The sequence below is a fragment of the Hippocampus bargibanti genome, linkage group LG02 (assembly GCF_051943395.1).
Source record: "Hippocampus bargibanti isolate YZ-2025 linkage group LG02, ASM5194339v1, whole genome shotgun sequence".
Taxonomy (NCBI): Eukaryota; Metazoa; Chordata; class Actinopteri; order Syngnathiformes; family Syngnathidae; genus Hippocampus; species Hippocampus bargibanti.
In genome coordinates, this window is record NC_142735.1 from 323,046 (window position 1) to 339,971 (window position 16,926).

Genomic DNA, 16,926 nt, shown 5'->3' on the forward strand with positions numbered 1-16,926 from the left:
ACTTCTTTACTTTTCCGTTTTTGTTTTGCCTGATCTCGCTCCATAAACCTCCGGAGAGGAGATGGGCATCTTTTCTTTTGCTCATCGCCGTTATTTTTTACTTTTTCATCGCTCCTGTGAACGGGGAATCCACGCGCACGCGGAATCCCATTGTTTACAGTCGAGACCAGCTACTAGCGTGGCGGGCTAATAGCGGACTAGCGGCCGCCGCACCAGACATCCCCGATGAATTGAAGAGGAGGAAACGAGGATGTCGGGCCGGGAAAGATCGCCGCAAAAGAACGAGGAAATACCGACACGTTCTCCCGTCCGTCATCATGGGGAACGTGAGATCGCTCCCAAATAAAATGGACGAGCTGGCGGCGCTAACGCGACATCAGAGGGAGTACCGGGAAGCCAGCTTGCTACTCGTCACGGAGACATGGCTTTCGGCAATCACTCCGGACGCCCACGCAGAGCTGGAGGGCTTCCAACTCGTACGAGCGGACAGAAATGAAGGCAGCGGTAAGCAGAAAGGAGGGGGGATTGCTGTATTTGTGAATGACAAATGGTGCAATCCTGGGCACATCACGGTGAAGGAAAAACTTTGCACTCGGGACATCGAGCTGCTAGCCGTTAGCCTTCGGCCGCATTACCTGCCACGGGAATTCTCACACGTCATAGCCGTGACGACGTACATTCCCCCTACGGCAAATGGCGGCGCTGCCTCCGATGCCCTCATATCTGTTGTAAACAAGCTGCAAACCCAGTCCCCCAACGCCTTGTTTATCATCTCAGGGGACTTCAATCACATTTCCCTGAAATTCTCCCTCCCAACATTCACACAGTATGTAACTTGTGCCACCAGAGACAATAACATATTGGACCTATTTTATTCAAACGCCAAGGATGCATACAAACCCTCCCCCCTCCCCCCTCTCGGAAGAGCAGACCACAATATGGTTTATCTCCAGCCTGTGTACAAACCCCTTGTCCAGAGGCAACCAGCTGTGACCCGCACGATCAAAAGATGGTCCACAGAAGCTGAAGAAGCTCTGCGGGACTGTTTTGATTCAACCAGGTGGGAGCTCTTTACTGAGATTCATGGGGAAGACATTGACTCACTCACCAACACCATCACAGACTACATTAACTTTTGTGAACAAAACACCGTACCCACCAGGACTGTGCGGTGTTTTGCCAACAACAAACCATGGATTAATCCCGACATAAAAGTCCTCCTGAAGGAGAAGAAAAGGGCTTTTGTGTCGGGCAACAGAGAGGAACTGAAGGCCGTGCAGATCCAACTGAGGAGGAAGATCAGAGAGGGGAAGAAGGCCTACAGGATGAAAATGGAGGAGCAGCTGCAAGCCAGCAATGTCGCTGGTGTCTGGAAGGGCCTGAAAAACATCTCAGGCCACAAAAGCCCAGTGACATTGAACGAAAAAGACAAGGACTGGGCAGATGAAATCAACCGCTTTTTCAATCGGTTTGACAAGACGCCAGCCGCCCCCGGCCCACCGTCAACTTCACCTGTAGCTGCACCTGCACCAACTCTCACTGTGGCCTTACCCTCCCTGCCCCCTCTCACGACCAGCTTTCCGCAACCAACAACTGCCCTCCCAACCGTTGCCACACCCTCAGCCGCCACTCTGCCTCCTGGTTCCTGCCTGTCTGTCACAACTGCGCAGGTGAGGAACCAACTGAGGAGGATGAAGGTGAGGAAGGCAGCAGGTCCGGATGACATCAGTTCCCGACTCCTCAAGACCTGCTCCGACCAGCTGTGTGACATTGTCCAGCACTTGTTCAACCTGAGCCTGAAGCTGGGCAGAGTTCCACAGCTGTGGAAAACGTCATGCCTGGTCCCAGTGCCCAAGATTGCCAACCCCAAAGAGCTCAACAGCTACAGACCGGTGGCGCTGACGTCTCACCTGATGAAGACGCTGGAGAGACTCGTCCTCGCCCACCTGCGACCGCTGGCAAGCTCATCGCTGGACCCGCTGCAGTTTGCCTACCAGCCCAGCATCGGTGTGGAGGATGCCATCATCTACCTCCTCCATACGGCGTTGCGGCACCTGGAGAATGCTGGGAGCACGGTGAGGATCACATTCTTCGATTTCTCCAGTGCCTTCAACACCATCCAGCCCAGTCTACTGGGGGACAAGCTGCAGCATGCCGGAGTCGACCATCACCTCACATCCTGGATTACAGACTACCTCACAAACAGGCCACAGTACGTGAGGGTAAAGAACTGTGAGTCGGACAGGCTTCTCTGCAGCACCGGAGCGCCGCAGGGAACAGTCCTGGCTCCATTCCTCTTCACCCTCTACACCTCGGACTTCAACTACAACACCCCAACCTGCCACCTTCAGAAGTTCTCTGACGACTCAGCTATTGTCGGCCTCATTACAGAGGGAGACGATAGGGAGTACAGGGGACTGACAAAGGACTTTGTGGACTGGTGCCAGCAGAATCACCTCCAGATCAACACTGGCAAAACCAAGGAGCTGGTGGTGGATTTCTGCAGGAAACAATCGTCACCTGCACCATTGAACATCCAGGGTTCGGACATTGAGAGGGTGACCTCCTACAAGTACCTGGGTGTTACTCTCAACAATAAACTGGACTGGACAACAAACACGGATGCCCTAATCAAAAAGGGACAGAGTCGCCTCTTCCTCCTCAGGAAACTGAGGTCTTTTGGAGTTCAGGGGTCACTCCTAAAGACTTTCTATGACTCTGTGGTGGCATCAGCCATCCACTATGGCATTGTCTGCTGGTCAGGCAGCATCACCACCCGGGACAGAAAAAGACTGGAGCGCTTTGTCAAGCGGGCCAGTTCTGTCGTGGGCTGCTCGCTGGACTCTCTTGAGGAGGTGGGCAACAGACGGACGCTAGCTAAACTAAAAGCTATGACGGACAGCCCCTCCCACCCCCTCCTGCCCATCCTGACAGCTCTGGGTAGCTCCTTTAGCCAGAGACTATTACACCCGCGCTGCAAGAAGGAGAGGTACCGCCGCTCGTTCCTACCGACTGCAGTCAGGCTTCACAATTCCCAATGATCACATGTGAAAAAAACAAAAAAAAAAAAAAAACTGGACACTTGTAAATATGGGTTGTTGCAATATATCTAAATGCATCTCTTGATTCTGCACTATGTACAGTCTTGTTTATAGAACGGTTTTTGCACATCTACATTTGCACAGTATACAGTTGACATGTTTATTTTGTTATGCTTAGAATATCTTGTTTTCTATCCTTTCACTCCCACCCCAACCCCATCCCTCTTCAATTGCTGCTGTGGACTGCAAATTTCCCCATTGCGGGACGAATAAAGGTATTCTGATTCTGATTCTGATTCTGATCACTATTAAAAAAAATCTCTAACTAACATCAACGAGCAAAATCCAAAAATCTAAATGGAGAATGTGGGCATCGATCCCACTGCCTCTCACATGCTAAGCGAGCGCTCTACCACTTGAGCTAATTCCCCCATATCTAACAACTTTATTATCACTATTAAAAAAATCTCTAACTATCATCAACCATCCACATACAAAAATCTAAATGGAGAATGTGGGCATTGATCCCACTGCCTCTCAGATGCTAAGCGAGCGCTCTACCACTTGAGCTAATTCCCCCATATCGAGAGCACGTATTATCACTATTAAAAAAATCTATAACTATTATCAACGTGCAAAATCCAATAATCCAAATGGAGAATGTGGGCATCGATCCCACTGCCTCTCACATGCTAAGCGAGCGCTCTACCACTTGAGCTAATTCCCCCATATCGAGAACACGTATTATCACTATTAAAAAAAATCTCTAACTAACATCAACGAGCAAAATCCAAAAATCTAAATGGAGAATGTGGGCATCGATCCCACTGCCTCACACATGCTAAGCGAGCGCTCTACCACTTGAGCTAATTCCCCCATATCTAACAACTTTATTATCACTATTAAAAAAATCTCTAACTATCATCAACCATCCACATACAAAAATCTAAATGGAGAATGTGGGCATTGATCCCACTGCCTCTCACATGCTAAGCGAGCGCTCTACCACTTGAGCTAATTCCCCCATATCGAGAGCACGTATTATCACTATTAAAAAAATCTCTAACTATTATCAACGTGCAAAATCCAATAATCCAAATGGAGAATGTGGGCATCGATCCCACTGCCTCTCACATGCTAAGCGAGCGCTCTACCACTTGAGCTAATTCCCCCATGTCTACAAGACGTATTATCACTATTAAAAAAAATCTCTAACTAACATCAACGAGCAAAATCCAAAAATCTAAATGGAGAATGTGGGCATCGATCCCACTGCCTCTCACATGCTAAGCGAGCGCTCTACCACTTGAGCTAATTCCCCCATGTCTACAAGACGTATTATCACTATTAAAAAAAATCTCTAACTAACATCAACGAGCAAAATCCAAAAATCTAAATGGAGAATGTGGGCATCGATCCCACTGCCTCTCACATGCTAAGCGAGCGCTCTACCACTTGAGCTAATTCCCCCATATCTAACAACTTTATTATCACTATTAAAAAAATCTCTAACTATCATCAACCATCCACATACAAAAATCTAAATGGAGAATGTGGGCATTGATCCCACTGCCTCTCACATGCTAAGCGAGCGCTCTACCACTTGAGCTAATTCCCCCATATCGAGAGCACGTATTATCACTATTAAAAAAATCTCTAACTATTATCAACGTGCAAAATCCAATAATCCAAATGGAGAATGTGGGCATCGATCCCACTGCCTCTCACATGCTAAGCGAGCGCTCTACCACTTGAGCTAATTCCCCCATATCGAGAGCACGTATTATCACTATTAAAAAAATCTCTAACTATTATCAACGTGCAAAATCCAATAATCCAAATGGAGAATGTGGGCATCGATCCCACTGCCTCTCACATGCTAAGCGAGCGCTCTACCACTTGAGCTAATTCCCCCATGTCTACAAGACGTATTATCACTATTAAAAAAAATCTCTAACTAACATCAACGAGCAAAATCCAAAAATCTAAATGGAGAATGTGGGCATCGATCCCACTGCCTCTCACATGCTAAGCGAGCGCTCTACCACTTGAGCTAATTCCCCCATGTCTACAAGACGTATTATCACTATTAAAAAAAATCTCTAACTAACATCAACGAGCAAAATCCAAAAATCTAAATGGAGAATGTGGGCATCGATCCCACTGCCTCTCACATGCTAAGCAAGCGCTCTACCACTTGAGCTAATTCCCCCATATCTAACAACTTTATTATCACTATTAAAAAAATCTCTAACTATCATCAACCATCCACATACAAAAATCTAAATGGAGAATGTGGGCATCAATCCCACTGCCTCTCACATGCTAAGCGAGCGCTCTACCACTTGAGCTAATTCCCCCATATCGAGCGCATGTATTATCACTATTAAAAAAATCTCTAACTATCATCAACCATCCACATACAAAAATCTAAATGGAGAATGTGGGCATCAATCCCACTGCCTCTCACATGCTAAGCGAGCGCTCTACCACTTGAGCTAATTCCCCCATATCTAACAACTTTATTATCACTATTAAAAAAATCTCTATCATCAACCATGCACATACAAAAATCTAAATGGAGAATGTGGGCATCGATCCCACTGCCTCTCACATGCTAAGCGAGCGCTCTACCACTTGAGCTAATTCCCCCATATCGAGCGCACGTATTATCACTATTAAAAAAATCTCTAACTATTATCAACGTGCAAAATCCAATAATCCAAATGGAGAATGTGGGCATCGATCCCACTGCCTCTCACATGCTAAGCAAGCGCTCTACCACTTGAGCTAATACCCCCGTTTCGAGAGCACGTATTATCACTATTAAAAAAATCTCTAACTATTATCAACGTGCAAAATCCAATAATCCAAATGGAGAATGTCTCTACAAATTGAGCTAATTACGTGATGATGATATCCTTAAGCAGCATCACCGACCAACCACCTCTCCGAATTTCACGCCGGGGTGCTTGTTTCCCAGGTATGTATCCAGTGGACCAGTCCGAATACCCGGGCCTTCGTAGTGCCATCGACAGACTGACACTTAACGACTCAAGTGTCACAGTGCAGAGAGATAGTAGTTTGGCGCTTGGAGCTGGTTGGAGGTCTGTTCCCATCTGGCTTTTTAATCTAAAAAGTGTCATTGCATCAAAGCCGTATCATATACAGTCATACCTCGGTTTACGAACCACTTACGAACTTTTTGGTTTACGAACGTTACATTTATGAAAATTTTACCTTGTCATACAAACTATTTTTCGGGATACACACGGAGCTGCCACAATGAGTGATGTGTCGTTCGCGAACGAGCCCATTCTCCTAACAAGAAAATGGCTGCCGACATTTTTTTCTGTCCTCTATTCCCCGCCCCCAGTCTTCGGTTAAAGCCAGGTGATTGGTCAAGAACGCAGCAGTGAGGGGAGGTGGTTTCAACATTAAAGAGACAGGCAGACGACAAACAGAGAGTGACAAAATGGATAGAAAACAGTGAAACTTGGACTTGTTTCAACTTTGATAGTTCAAAGGCAGAGTGTAGACTGCAAGGTTAAAATTCCCATCAATCAGGCTCCACAAACAACCCGCACAAGCCATCTGTACATTTGATGCAAAAAGCTATCAACCCAGCTAAAGGGAACACAATTGATGAGGAACTGGATAGAATTATCGCATGGAAAGCACCTACAAGGGGTCATTCCTCAAGATGATGAAAGAAGAATGCTACGTTCCTCATCAAGCGTTTAATGCTGATGAAACCGGCCACTCCATTCCATCAAGGCATCAACGACCATCTCAAAGGTAAATAAAACTTTATTATACATACAGTACAGTTTATTTCTTTAATTATAATACCATAGGACATTTATTAGACATAAAATAAGGTATATTTTGTGTAGTTTTAAGGCTTAGAAAAGTAGAAAATTATTTTTTTATGGGCCCCTGGGAACGGATTATTCTCATTTTAATGGTTTCCTATGGGAAGTTAATTTTTGGGATACACACTTTTCGCCTTACACACTCTTTCTGGGAACCAATTAGGTTCGTACGCCAAGCTATCATTGTAATCAAAATGTAATTTCGAGGTAAAACTCATAAAATTAGAATTAGAACACCCGATTTACAACCGGCTCGAATTACGACCACCCGTACTTACGACCAAGATCTCCAGACCCTATTTTTCACCATTTTAATTCTATGCCTGGCACCACAACGCGTTACCTGGGACCTGGGAACGGATTCTTCTCATTTTAACGAAATTAATTTTTGGGATACACACTTTTCGCCTTACATACTCTGTCTGGGAAGCAATTAAGTTCATAAGCCAAGGTGTCACTGTACCAGTTCCGACATGTTTGGGTGTTGATGGGTAAATGGACTAACAGATTTCCTTGTCATGAATGTCATGTAACACCAGGCTGGGCTTCCTGGGACTTCTTCATATGGAGGTGTTTAATCAAAGGCTGGAACAAGAATACAACGCTTCTGTTATCATAACATCACCAACGGTGCCTTACAAGGCAGTACTTTCATCAGCGAAACTCATCAAGGTAAGAGTCGCTACCAGACTGCTTTTTCCGACACTTACTTTAAAGGACAATCGACATATCCATCCATCTATCTAGCTATTCGCTGTCTATTAGCTAGGTAGCTTTCTATCTATTTGAGTTACTTCCAGGTTGAGTGGACACTGTCGCGTGTGGCTGCCGCTGCTCACCCACAGAAAAACTCATCCGGTGACTGTCAAGTGACCTTGAGAGTTTTGAAAGGCGCTTATAAAGGAAATATATTATTATTATTATTATTATTATTATTATTATTATTGTTGTTATTATTATTATTTTATGACAACAAAAATAATCAGACAGTAATTCCATTTTAAGGACTTTCCGCACCCTCTTTGTTCTATGAAGCAGTTCTAGATGAGAGCGGAGACGATCAAGACGTCCTTTTCACCAGTGGATCAGGGACATCATGCTGGAATGTGCACGTCTGCGACAAGCTAAATGTTGAAAGCATACACGAAGCTCTAATAATAATAATAATAATAATAATAATAATAATAATAATAATAATACATTTCATTTATGATTGCCTTTCAAAACTCTCAAGGTCGCTTTACAGTCACAGGATCGCTTTTTCTGCGGGTGAGCAGCGGCAGCCACATGCGTCAGCGTTCACTCAACCCGGAAGTAACTCAAATAGATAGAACGCTAGCCAACAGATAGCTAATAGATAGCCAGCTAGACACTTTGCTAACTTGCTAGATCGCTATATAGCTAATAAAGCGCTACATGATGAAAAGAGATTGTCTCCCATCTCCTTTCCCATGTAAATCAGCTTCAATTCCGAGCCGCGACAGTTGCAAATACTCATCGGCGCTCTGCCGCAGACTGTCCAACAAAGTAAGATACAAAATACAATACAATAGATACATATTGATTTATGTAGCGCTTTAACAACAGCTAAAGCTGGAACAAAGCGCTAATATGGAAAAAAAAGGGAAATGCTGCCCCCTTGTGGAAGGGAAAAACAATGCGGGAGATCTGGCCATCGCTTTATCGGCAAGAAAACCCAAAACCCGAACTTGACCTTTCACCTAAATTGTGTTTCTTACGTATGATAACCTCAGTAGAAACTGGAACTGAAGATAATGGCTTATGTCCACTTGTAGATCTTGTTGGCACTCGTTACAGGAACATGGCAAGGAAGAGATCACCATCGTGAACCCAGCTCAGTTTCCAGACAGATCGGTCGTGTCCGAGTACTTAGAACCAATGGTGCTGGGCACCATTTTAGCACCTGACGCATACACTGGCAAGATTATGACACTCTGCTTGGTAAGAAAGTTTTTTTTAGTTATAGTGGAACGCAGTGGCGGGCAGTTGATTCCATTGCCAGGCCTTCAGTAGTGCTATGTCTGAATCTATCCAGACTGGAAAAAAAGTGTGTTGTGATTTACTACATTTCCATTAGAGCACAGGTGTCAAAGTCAAGGCCCGCGGGCCAAATCCGGCCCGCCACATCATTTTTTTCGGCCCGCGAAAGCAAATCAAACTTGTTAAATTCCATGATGATTGCTAAAATCTGAGCCAAAATTTCATATTTTTGGATGTCAACCACAATAAAAGTCATTATTCTTGACTTCAGATTTGAAAACGAGTTATTCATTAATTTGCTGTGTGCTCTATATGTAATATTTGAAGGGATTTGAACATTCTAATGGGTTCCCCAAATTCATAACGGCCCTCGAGAGGAAACCATAACTACAATGTGGCCCGCGGCAAAAAATGACTTTGACACCCCTGCATTAGAGGGTAGCATTAGCCAGGAAATGAATAAGCGACCTTTCTTAATAATGTATATTTTTTCTTAAAAGGTCCATCTTGAAAATCTCTAACCAAATCAATTTCTTCTCCGCCTTCAGCCATTTTGGGTTGAAAAAACTGAGATTAAATCAACACAATATATTGTTTTATGCAGCTCGCTACCAATACAGTGTGCTAGCTCTGGCTAGTATGCTTTTGTCACTAGTGGATTGTAATCAGATCATTTTTGTTAGGTTGGTCACTAGCCAATCACAGTTTGAAAAAACTCTGACGTAGGTCAGAGCCTTCAAGAAGGCATTGATACCCCTTTTGGGTTGCCAACTCAAAATCGGATTGGTTAAAGGACAACCGACGTCTCCGGACAAGTTGTGTCCATAATTTGTAAAATGCCTTCAAATGACTTCTACTGAGCGTATTTTACAAAGATTCCACCACATATAGCTATATTTTACCTTTTAAGACTCGCGCTGAATATTCAGGAAGTCTTGTTTTTGAGTTGGTGACGAGTCCGTACGTGACGTCACTAAAGGAACGCCCCCTGACCGAAAAAAAGACACATTGTAGCAGCACTTTCTATCACGTCAATGTATTTTGCTGTATTGTTTGGTCTGAAAACCTTGTCTTGCACCCAAAAGCCGCCAGAAGAGGGTGTCCAAGCTCCATATAAGGAATTTATCAGCCTGTGGAAACGGAGGTGGCCACAGGAGCTCGCCATTTTGTGCCTCTTTAAGACTCGCGCTGAATATTCAGGAAGTCTTGTTTTCGAGTTGATGATCGTCCCCTAAGTGACGTCACGGAGGGAACGCCCCTGACCGAGAAAGCGACACACAATGCATTTTGGGTACTTTGTTTGGTCTGAAAAGTTCGTGTTGATCCATGTTGATGTAAAATTAGAAGCAAAACGCATAAATAACGCGATGGTGAATCGTCTGTTGCACCAAGACTACGATTTGATACTAGTTGACACAAATTCCCAGCAAACAAATCAGCCCATTTTCAACGGTGCTTGTGCTCTATCTTGTGCATTTTCTGGTGCGTTACATTGGAGTCCTGATGGCTCGAATTGATACGGAACGACTTCTTTCATCGATTGCAAACAATTATGCTTTCCTCTTCAGAACTATTTGAATCATAGTCATAACTAGATGAGTAACAAGAAAGCATCTTCTCCGAATAAGAAGCCATTGTTTTGATTCTAGAGCAAGGCAATTTCCGGGGTCATTTTGAAGTAGTATTGGGACACTTTAACTCATTTTATTCAGCGCGAGTCTTAAAACGTAAAATATAGCTATATGTGGTGGAATCTTTGTAAAATACGCTCAGTAGAAGTCATTTGAAGTGATTTTAAAAATTATGGACACAACTTGTCCGGAGGCATCGGTTGTCCTTTAAAATATCGTTTTACTTTGTGTTTTTTTGTCTGTTTTTTTTTTTTTTTTTGTTGATTCAGTTGAGTTTTCAAAGCAGTTTTTGGTATGAACTTTTTCCTTTTTCCTCTCATTAACACCTGCAGACTCACACACACACATTACTGTTTCAATGGTTTTGTGAGGTCCGGATAACTCCAGATAAGGAGTGAGGACCACCGTTGCTGATAAATTTAGAGAAGAACTAGTGTTACATTTGAACACTAAATGTCACCCCATTTCCCACTTCAACTTCTTTAAAAACAAAGAAATAAAAAAGTGGAGTTAAAACTGAAATAACAGCAGGGGTGAGGTTTCTGAATGGGTGCATTCAAAGTCCTCACCCCTGTAGTGAAGTTGGTTAAAATATCGTTTTACTTTTTGTGGTTTGAACTTTTTCCTCTCATTAACCACACACACACACACACACACACACACACACACACACACACACACACATAAACACACACAGTGAGTAAAAAGTGTGTGTATCCGAGTGAAATGAAAATACACAAAAAAAAAATCATATTGGGCGAATTTGTGAGGACCTTTCTGAAACTTTAACAGATGCATATATAGACCCTCTAGAAGCCTTTAGAATGAAAAACTTGTGAGGACCGGCCAAAAGGTCCTCACTTGTCAAAAATGTCCTCACTATGTAGGGTATAAAATGGTAGTGGTCCTCACAAGACTAGTCATACAAACACACACACTCACTAAAATTGTGATTTTTGTACCCATGTAGAATCGCAGAGGAATCCAGACGAGTATGATGCACCTCGATGACCATCGTGTGATGATGAAGTATCTCTTTCCTTTAAATGAAATTATTATGGATTTTTATGACCTCCTCAAGTCCCTTTCTTCTGGATATGCCAGGTATAAATATTTTCGGGAAGAGCATTTTCATTCTTGAAAATTTGCTATCATGACAAGAAATAATTCAGCGTCACAGTTTGTGTTTTAAGGGTGAAAAGTGAAAGAGGAAATAACTCATTCACTGCCAGACGATGTGCAAAAAAATGTGTCCACTGCAGTGCCAGGGTTTTTGTCATTTTTACTCAAATTGCAGGACGCACAGAATATTGAGTTTTAGGACTACATAAACATTCAATGTAGCGTAAGAAACCTTATACTCTCATCTTTCGTCAGAAAGAAGAGTTAATTCCTAAGTTGTATGGGTCTGGAGTTTTCTGAGTTTGAAATAGGGGCAGGCGTAGAAAGGGCAAATGCTTCCCCCTCGTGAGAGGAAAAAACATTGCCCGAGGTCTGACCAGCACTATATCCCCCCACCCGTCAAAAAAATCGTCATCAAAGGGCCATCACGTGCCGAAACGTACAGTGATACGTCAGTTCACGAACTTAATTGGTTCCCAGAAAGTGTGTGTAAGGCGAAGTGTGTCTTTCAAACATTAATTTCCCATAGGAAACCATTAAAAATGAGAATAATCCGTTTCCAGGTCGCCACAAAACATAATTTTCTACTAAATAAGCCTTAAAACTACACAGAATATGCATTATTTTACTATAATAAATGTGCTATTGTATTGTAATTAAAGAAATAAACTGTACTATATAATAAAGTTGTTTTATTTACCTTTAGGATGGTCGTTGATGTAGTTGCCTCTTGATGATATCCGAGTGAAGTGGCCTTGCTTTCTCTGCGATAATACCCTTGACTCACACTGTCCCCTGCTAGTCGCTTTTCATTAATCCAAATCAACAGAAGTTTTTCAATGTCATCTATTGCCTGAGACCGTTGCTTAGACAACACAGAAACACCCTTCGCCACACGTAGCAATGGTCGACTTAGCATACTGGTACTGGGACGCTAAGTCACACAAACGCACACCTCGTTCGTGTTAAGCCGATGTATCACTGTAAATGGCGACAAGGTGGAAATATGCCAGCTATTCAGAAAAACATATTTTTCCTGAAATTTCCAGTGGCCATCCTTGTCCCTGTCTACATGCATTCTTAGTATTCAACATGTGACATCCATTCCGATTTTCTCCTTCCTAGCTTTGATTATGAAAATGCAGGCTATCAGATGGCTGACCTTATAAAAATGGATATTCTCTTGAATGGACGCCCGGTGGAGGAACTCACCACAATTGTGCACAGGTAGGTTTCATTTTCCATCGCATATAGCTATATTTTACGTTTTAAGACTCGTGCTGAGTATTCAGGAAGTCTTGTTTTTGAGTTGGTGACGAGTCCGTACGTTACGTCACTGAAGGAACGCCCCTGACTGAATAAAAGGACACATTGTAGCAGTCCTTCCATCACGTCAATGCTTGTTTGGTCTGAAAACCTCGTGTTGCGCCAGAAGAGGGCGTCCAAGCTCCATATAAGGAATTTATCAGCCTGTGGAAACGCAATACACTGTGATGTCTACTAGTGGTCGCCATTTTCTATCTCTTTTTGGGTGAGACATTTTCCCCCCAATGTTGCCTCAAAATGGCACGGAATAAATTCTTTAATCGATTGCAAACATGTATGCTTTCCTCTTCAGAACTATTTGAATCATATTCATAACTGGATGTGTAACAAGAAAGCATATTCTCCGAATCTGAAGCCATTGTTTTGATTCTCCAGCAATTCAAGACGTCTTGGCGTGACGGAGGCGGGACTTTCTGAAAATGCCCAATTCGCAGCTCAATTTTTTGCATTTTTTTTGGTGTTTCGCATTTGAATAAAAATATCATACTGCGTCTTTTGGGTATTTTTGATGCTATAAAACTTTTTTCTGATGTCAGTTAGGAAACAAACAAAGTGACATTGGTTGTCCTTTAAGGCTTCGAAAAAGTAGAAAATTATGTTTTATGGGGACCTGGGAACGGATTATTCTCATTTTTATGGTTTCCTATGGGAAATTAATTTTTGGGATACACACTTTTCGTCTTACACACTCTGTCTGGGAAACAACTTAGTTCGTAAGCCAAGGTATCGCTGTATCTAAATGCTCATCTCTGTTTATCTGTAACTTATTATTGCATATTCAAAGTACGGCGATTTTGCAAATTATTACAATTGTTTTCTCTTTGCAGAGCACGTGCATACAGCACAGGAAAAGCTGTTTGTGAGCGACTCAAGCATTCAATACCAAGGCAAATGTTTGAAATTGCTGTTCAAGCCTCGATTGGAAGTAAAATAATTGCGAGAGAAACGTGAGTAAAAGGCGATTTAAAATCATATTTTGACACCAGTGGTGTCAAAAGAATTTTTGGCACTGGCCACATTGTAGGCGCGTGTGGCTGCCACTGCTCACCCACAGACAAACTTATCCTGTGACTGTAAAGTGACCTTGAGAGTTTTGAAAGGCACTTAGAAATCAAATGTATTATTATTATTATTATTATTATTATTATTATTATTATTATTATTATTAGTAGTAGTAGTAGTAGTAGTAGTAGTAGTAGTAGTAGTAGTAGTAGTAGTAGTAGTAGTAGTTGTAGTTACAGGTTCCCTTGGAGCACCATTATGAATTTTGGGAAACCATATAAACGTTTACTCCCACTCACTTATTACATACACAGCACACACCAAATTGATGAATAACTAATTTTGAAATCAGAAGTTGATAATAATAATAATAATAATAATAATAATAATAATAATAATAATAATAATAATAATAATAATAATAATAATAATAATCCATTTCATTTATAAGCGCTTTTCAAAACTCTCAAGGTCACTTTACAGTCACAGGATAAGTTTTTCTGTGGGTGAGCTGCGGCACCCACATTCGCCAGTGTTCACTCAACCCGGAAGTAACTCAAATAGATAGAAAGCTAGCTATCTAGCCAATCTATAGCTAATAGATAGCTAATAAATAGCTGTAATAATGACAGTTATTGTGGATTACATATGAAAATTAAAATTATGGAACTTGATATGGGTGATTTTCTATTACGGGCCGCATAAAATGATGTGGCGGGCCAAATCAGGCCCCCGGACCTTGACTTTGACACCATGCTGTACACACAAAAAAAAAATCTTTTAGACAAGTAACATCCTTTTTGTGTGGCTCTTTCAGGATAAAAGCATATAGAAAAAATGTTCTCGCCAAATGTGTAAGTGTCCTTTTTATTTCTTCTATTCATACCGTGCTATTTGGAATGAGGTTATCACAAACTAAACATCATTTTTGTTGTTCTCAGTATGGAGGTGACATAACACGTAAGATGAAGCTCCTCAAAAAACAGGCAGAAGGCAAAAAGAAGATGAGGCGTATTGGCAACGTGGAAGTACCCAAAGATGTTTTTATTAATGTTCTAAAGAGGAAAGGCAACTAGAGTACAGTGATACCTCGGTTTTACGAACCCCTTGGCTTACGAACTTTTCGGATTACGAACGTTACATTTATGAAAATTTTACCTTGGCATACAAACTATTTTTTGGGATACACACGGAATTGCCACAATGAGTGATGTGTCGAGCCTGTTCTCCTCACAAGAAAATGGCAGCCGGCTTGTTTTGGTCCTCTATTCCCCGCCCCCAGTCTTTGGTTAAAGCCACGTGATTGGTCAAGAACGCAGCTGTAAGGGGGGGGCTAAATATTAAAGAGACAGGCATTGAGAGTGAGAGTGAGAAAACACACACACACACACACACACACACACATGAAAGGGAGATGAAACAAAAAAAAAAACAAAAGTGAAAAAAATGACAATAAAAGTGAAATGGTGATCAGAATCAGAATCAGAATCAGAATCAGAATCATTTTTATTGCCAAGTATGTAGAACACACAAGGAATTTGTTTCCGGTAGAACACGCTGCACTAGTATCGTCGTCAAAAAATCTGCTAAGTGGCACTATCAGAATCAGAATCATCTTTATTGCCAAGTATGTAGAACACACAAGGAATTTGTTTCCGGTAGAACACATACATATACAGTTCCATTTTGGCTACTGTTGAAGAGTTCAAAAGCAGAGTGTAGACTGGAAGGTTATCGCTATCAACCCAGCTGAACAGAACACAATTCATGAGGAATAAGGTAAAATTATGGCAGAGAAAGCACCTACAGGGGATCATTCCTCAAGATGGTGGAAGAAGAAGGTTACGTTCCTCATCAAGATTTTAATGCTGATGAAAGCGGCCACTCCATTCCATCAAGCCACCAACGACCATCACAAAGGTCAATAAAACGACTATATTCTACAGTACAGGTAATTTCTTTAATCACAATACCATAGAACATTTATTGTACATAAAATAAGGTATATTGTGTGTAGTTTTAAGGCTTATTTAGTTGAAAATTATGTTTTATGGGGACCTGGGAACGGATTATTCTCAATTTAATGGTTTCCTATGGGAAGTGAATTTTTGGGATACACACTTTTCGTGTTACACACACTTTCTGGGAACCAATTAAGTTCGTAAGCCCAGGTATCACTGTAATTGCATTTTCTCTGTCTCTTTCTCTCTTTTTCTTTCTCTCTTTCTCTCTCTCTCACACACACACACACACACACACACACATAAATAAATTGTAATATGTTTCCATGCAGGTCTGTTTGTGAGACTCAGTTGTTAATTTATAAATAAAGGGGTACTGAAAAAAATATTTATATACTTGGTATAAATATTTATACACTTGCTAAATACAGTACTGTAATAGATTGGATTGGATTTGCCTTTATTAGTCTCGCAGTGGAGAAATTTACATTTCACAGCAGCAAAGTGATAAAAGGAGTGAACAAAAAAAACGATATAACAAATGATATGAAAACACAAAGTCAATATGACACCACAAACACAGTCATTCATTCTATTCTATTAGCTATTTATATGCTTGCTAATAGCTATCTATTCACTAGGTATTAACTATCTATTCGCTATGTATTAGCTATCTATTCGCTAGCTATTAGCTATCTATCCGAGAGCTATTAGCTATCTGTTTTCTAGCTATTAGCTATGTATTCGCTAGCTATTAGCTCGCTATTAGCTATCTATTTGCTAGCTATTAGCTATCTATTCACTAACTATTGGATTGGATTGGATTTGCCTTTATTAGTCTTGCAGTGGAGAAATTTACATTTCACAGCAGCAAAGTTATGAAAGAAATGAAAGTAGAAAAGCAAAACACAGGAGCTGCTGGAAAGGCAGCCACTCTTGCGGCGCCGTCTTGAAGTCAAAAGAACAA

General features: G+C 41.8%; 1 protein-coding gene and 9 non-coding genes across 11 annotated transcripts in view; 1 reads left to right on the forward strand and 9 right to left on the reverse strand.

The window, feature by feature from the left end:
- The window catches only part of guf1 (GTP binding elongation factor GUF1), a 30,939-nt gene extending 14,384 nt beyond the window's left edge, over positions 1–16,555 (forward strand). The window contains exons 10-17 of one of the 2 annotated variants that reach the window (XM_089019410.1): positions 6,025–6,148; positions 7,456–7,588; positions 8,735–8,878; positions 11,519–11,652; positions 12,796–12,897; positions 13,824–13,943; positions 14,816–14,852; positions 14,940–16,555. In XM_089019410.1, the coding sequence (XP_088875536.1) occupies positions 6,025–6,148; positions 7,456–7,588; positions 8,735–8,878; positions 11,519–11,652; positions 12,796–12,897; positions 13,824–13,943; positions 14,816–14,852; positions 14,940–15,074 (929 nt within the window). In that variant the 3' untranslated portion in view covers positions 15,075–16,555. The remainder of the gene's footprint in view (positions 1–6,024; positions 6,149–7,455; positions 7,589–8,734; positions 8,879–11,518; positions 11,653–12,795; positions 12,898–13,823; positions 13,944–14,815; positions 14,853–14,939) is intronic. The other variant, XM_089019417.1, reaches the window with a different exon arrangement.
- trnaa-agc (transfer RNA alanine (anticodon AGC)) lies at positions 3,400–3,472 on the reverse strand. The gene has a single exon. It is a non-coding gene; the product is annotated as a tRNA-Ala (tRNA).
- trnaa-agc (transfer RNA alanine (anticodon AGC)) lies at positions 3,696–3,768 on the reverse strand. Its single transcript has one exon. It is a non-coding gene; the product is annotated as a tRNA-Ala (tRNA).
- On the reverse strand, positions 4,141–4,213 carry trnaa-agc (transfer RNA alanine (anticodon AGC)). The gene has a single exon. It is a non-coding gene; the product is annotated as a tRNA-Ala (tRNA).
- trnaa-agc (transfer RNA alanine (anticodon AGC)) lies at positions 4,290–4,362 on the reverse strand. The gene has a single exon. It is a non-coding gene; the product is annotated as a tRNA-Ala (tRNA).
- Positions 4,439–4,511, reverse strand: trnaa-agc (transfer RNA alanine (anticodon AGC)). Its single transcript has one exon. It is a non-coding gene; the product is annotated as a tRNA-Ala (tRNA).
- On the reverse strand, positions 4,735–4,807 carry trnaa-agc (transfer RNA alanine (anticodon AGC)). The gene has a single exon. It is a non-coding gene; the product is annotated as a tRNA-Ala (tRNA).
- On the reverse strand, positions 4,883–4,955 carry trnaa-agc (transfer RNA alanine (anticodon AGC)). Its single transcript has one exon. It is a non-coding gene; the product is annotated as a tRNA-Ala (tRNA).
- trnaa-agc (transfer RNA alanine (anticodon AGC)) lies at positions 5,032–5,104 on the reverse strand. The gene has a single exon. It is a non-coding gene; the product is annotated as a tRNA-Ala (tRNA).
- On the reverse strand, positions 5,621–5,693 carry trnaa-agc (transfer RNA alanine (anticodon AGC)). Its single transcript has one exon. It is a non-coding gene; the product is annotated as a tRNA-Ala (tRNA).
- Positions 16,556–16,926: the final 371 nt, after the last annotated feature.